Source organism: Chrysoperla carnea, chromosome 1 (assembly GCF_905475395.1).
Source record: "Chrysoperla carnea chromosome 1, inChrCarn1.1, whole genome shotgun sequence".
NCBI classification, from domain to species: domain Eukaryota; kingdom Metazoa; phylum Arthropoda; class Insecta; order Neuroptera; family Chrysopidae; genus Chrysoperla; species Chrysoperla carnea.
The window spans coordinates 4700607-4703974 of NC_058337.1; the positions used below are offsets into that span (position 1 = coordinate 4700607).

Sequence of the window (3368 nt, forward strand, 5' to 3'; positions counted from 1 at the left end):
CGATTTTCATGTGAAGTGTGTGATAGAACATTTGCGCAGAAAAGTCATTTAAATTATCATAAACGATCTCATACTGGAGAAAAATCCTATTCTAGTAAAGTATGATAAATCATTTAATAAAAAAAACGATTTAATTGGACATGAAGGGATTCTTACTGGTGAAAAACCTTTTTCATGAAAATTTAAATACTTTTGTTATAAATAAATAAAAATCGTTAGATATTTTAAATTTTGTTTTATTTTTTAAATTTTCCTATCCTAATTTTTCTTTCAGAACAAAATTATCAATTAATTATTTAGTATTCTGTCAGGAGGTGGAAATTTAAACTTTTAGAAATAATAAACTCAACCATCACTCGCTCGCTCTGTACAGTGTGCACAGTGTGCTCAGTGTATGTGTGTGCACTGTTGTGTAAACTTTAGAAAGCACCCTTATACAATAAGTGTGTATGAACCATGGAGGTTAGAGAGAAGAAAAACGATCGCTACGCTCTAAAGCATTAGCGCTCCTGTCCCTGAAAATTTGTAGAATTTATAGTTCATTTTTCAGCCACTAGCCGCGCTGTCGTCGGTAAGTAGTATCTGCGAAGCTAGCTGTTTATGAGTACAAGTAGATGAAGTTAGTACCATTCAAATTTATAAAGTAGAATAGATAATTTATAATTTATTCGTTAGTAAATAATAATATAATTTCATTATTTGCTTTTTTTTTCCTTTGAATGATATTATATACATTGATATTAGCGCACAACAGCCCGCTTTTAATGAGACAACTTAACAATCCCAGCGCCTCACTTATTTTGTCCATATCTTAGGGACAATATTTTCTATAGCGATCGTTCTCTTTCTTTATAACCTCCATGGACTAGATGATGAAATAACACCTTGAAAACATAATCTTATTTTTTGATTCAATAGGCAAAAAAATTTTAGAAAATACTTTCGAAAGTTTTTGAAATTTTCGAAAAACGAATAAATTAAAAAAAACCAACACTATTATGGCCGCCTTTGCCCTTCGAGCGACTCCCCAAATTCCCTTAAAATATTTGATCTAAGGAATTAAAGAATGTTTTACTTAAGTCATATTTTCGAGATTCGAAGATTCGAATTTCCAGAGCATAATTCATACTTGTGGCAGAGACTAAACTTCAAAGCAGATTAAAAACATACTTCAAAACTTGTTCTACGACTTTGTACAAAACTTTCTGTCATCATACAACAGTGATAATATTATTGGTTGGGTTTTCTTTTTACTTCGATTAGAACCAGTGACCAGATGTCAGAGGCAGAGACTATATCAGTAAAAGTGGTTTTCCTCTAACTACGAGTAATCATTATTTCTTTTCTTTATGTTTCTTATAATTAAAATATTTTTTATTCACTCTAGAAACAACCTTCAATCAAAATTTTAATTAATCTTGGTTGGTTTCTACGATTTTTTCGTCGACCGTGAAGTATATTCCATAATCCGGAAATAAATTATTTAAAAAGAGTCTCTTTGTTTCAATTTATTATTTTCAGGTTCATCACAATATGACTGCAAAGACTATATAATATAAAGAGACTGCAAAGACTATATAATTTGAGTTGAGAACACACAAAATAAAAGATAATATTTATAAAATATATGAGCTTGTATGAAAATGGTATTCATCCTATTTGCATGACATTAGAAAATTTATTAATATTTAATTAACTTTGAAAAGAATCTAAATAATTCAATTTTAAAAATTACATAGAACTTACTTATTTGAATTTTATAAATAAGTTTTCAAAGTTAATTAAATATTATGTTTTCTAATGTTGATGCGTATAGGATAAATATCATTTTTATGCAAGACAATCAGCTTACATTCAAGATAAGAACCTGATTATAGGTATAAGATAATAATGAGATCTATTTTGACGGTTATACTAATTTAGTTTGCGTTGACCTTCAGAGATGGCATTAAATTGCATGCGATAAAAACTAGCATTGACTTTCGCTTCTGTTTTACCGATATATTTTCTGTCAGAGGCGGGAAAAAAACAACATGGCAATTGGCGTGTGTGAAGTAGAACCATAAAATTATTATTTTATTATTAATTACTCTATTATTTAATATAATATATGACTGTGACTTTCACCATGTTTGACTAAATTTCAAAAATATTTTGTACAACTTTGCACCATTTTATTATATTAATCAATTAACATCTAAGAATCTTCTACTAATGTAAACAAAATGGCGAATAATTCATTTCAAAACGTAAATAGTGATTTATTTATTAGTGAAGAACAAATAAATAAACACGAATTAAATACAGAACTGATTATTAAAAATGAAATATGTGATGTGAGTGAAAGTGATTCAATAAAATATGAAGAACCATTCAAAGGTGGACAAGAAGGAATTAAAGAAGAAGGAATAGTTGAAGAAACTGATATTAAGATGGAGAATGAACAAATTATTTTAAATGATCCATTATTAAATACGGAATTACTTATTAAAGATGAAACATTTGATGGAAATGATTTAGAATTGCATACGATTAAAAATGAAGAAACATCTTTGACGTATAAAGTGTGTGATAAAACTTTTAAAAGAAATCGTTTTTCATGTAAAGTGTGTGATAAATTATTTAATAAAAAACGTGACTTAATTCGACATGAACGAACTCATACTGGTGAAAAACCTTATTCATGTGAAGTGTGTGATAAAACTTTTAATAAAAAAAATCTCTTAACTAGACATAAACGAACTCATACTGGGGAAAAACCATTTTCATGTGAATTTTGTGATAAATCATTTAAGTATAAACACGTTTTAATTAGACATAAACGAATTCATGCTGGTGAAAAACCATTTTCATGTGAAATGTGTGATAAAAAATTTACGGTGAAAAGTCATTTAATTCAACATGAACGAATGCATACTGGTGAAAAACCATTTTCATGTGAAATGTGTGATAAAAAATTTACGCTGCTAAGTCATTTAATTCAACATGAACGAATTCATACTGGTGAAAAACCATTTTCATGTAAAGTGTGTGATAAAACATTTTCGCAGAAAGGTAGTTTAAATGTACATAAACGAATTCACACAGGTGAAAAACCGTTTTCATGTGAAATATGTGATAAAACATTTATGCTGAAAAGTATTTTAATTGGACATAAACGAATTCATACTGGGGAAAAACCATTTTCATGTGAAGTGTGTGATAAAACATTTACGCAGCAAAGTAATTTAATTCAACATAAACGAAAACATACTGGGGAAAAACGATTTTCATGTGAAGTATGTGATAAAACATTTGCGCAGAAAAGTCAATTAATTTATCATAAACGATCTCATACTGGAGAAAAATCCTTTTCCAGTAAAGTGTGA

At 28.4% G+C, this 3368-nt stretch overlaps 1 protein-coding gene across 1 annotated transcript; it reads left to right on the forward strand.

The window, feature by feature from the left end:
• Positions 1–2031: 2031 nt before the first annotated feature.
• Positions 2032–3368, forward strand: LOC123290550 (zinc finger protein 525-like). The gene has a single exon (XM_044870770.1). The coding sequence runs from the start codon at positions 2226–2228 to the stop codon at positions 3366–3368; it is 1143 nt and encodes a 380-aa protein (XP_044726705.1). The 5' UTR covers positions 2032–2225.

Excerpts from the sequence above, each read along its gene's own strand:
- LOC123290550 (XM_044870770.1), top strand. The coding sequence starts at position 2,226 with ATGGCGAATAATTCATTTCAAAACGTAAATAGTGATTTATTTATTAGT.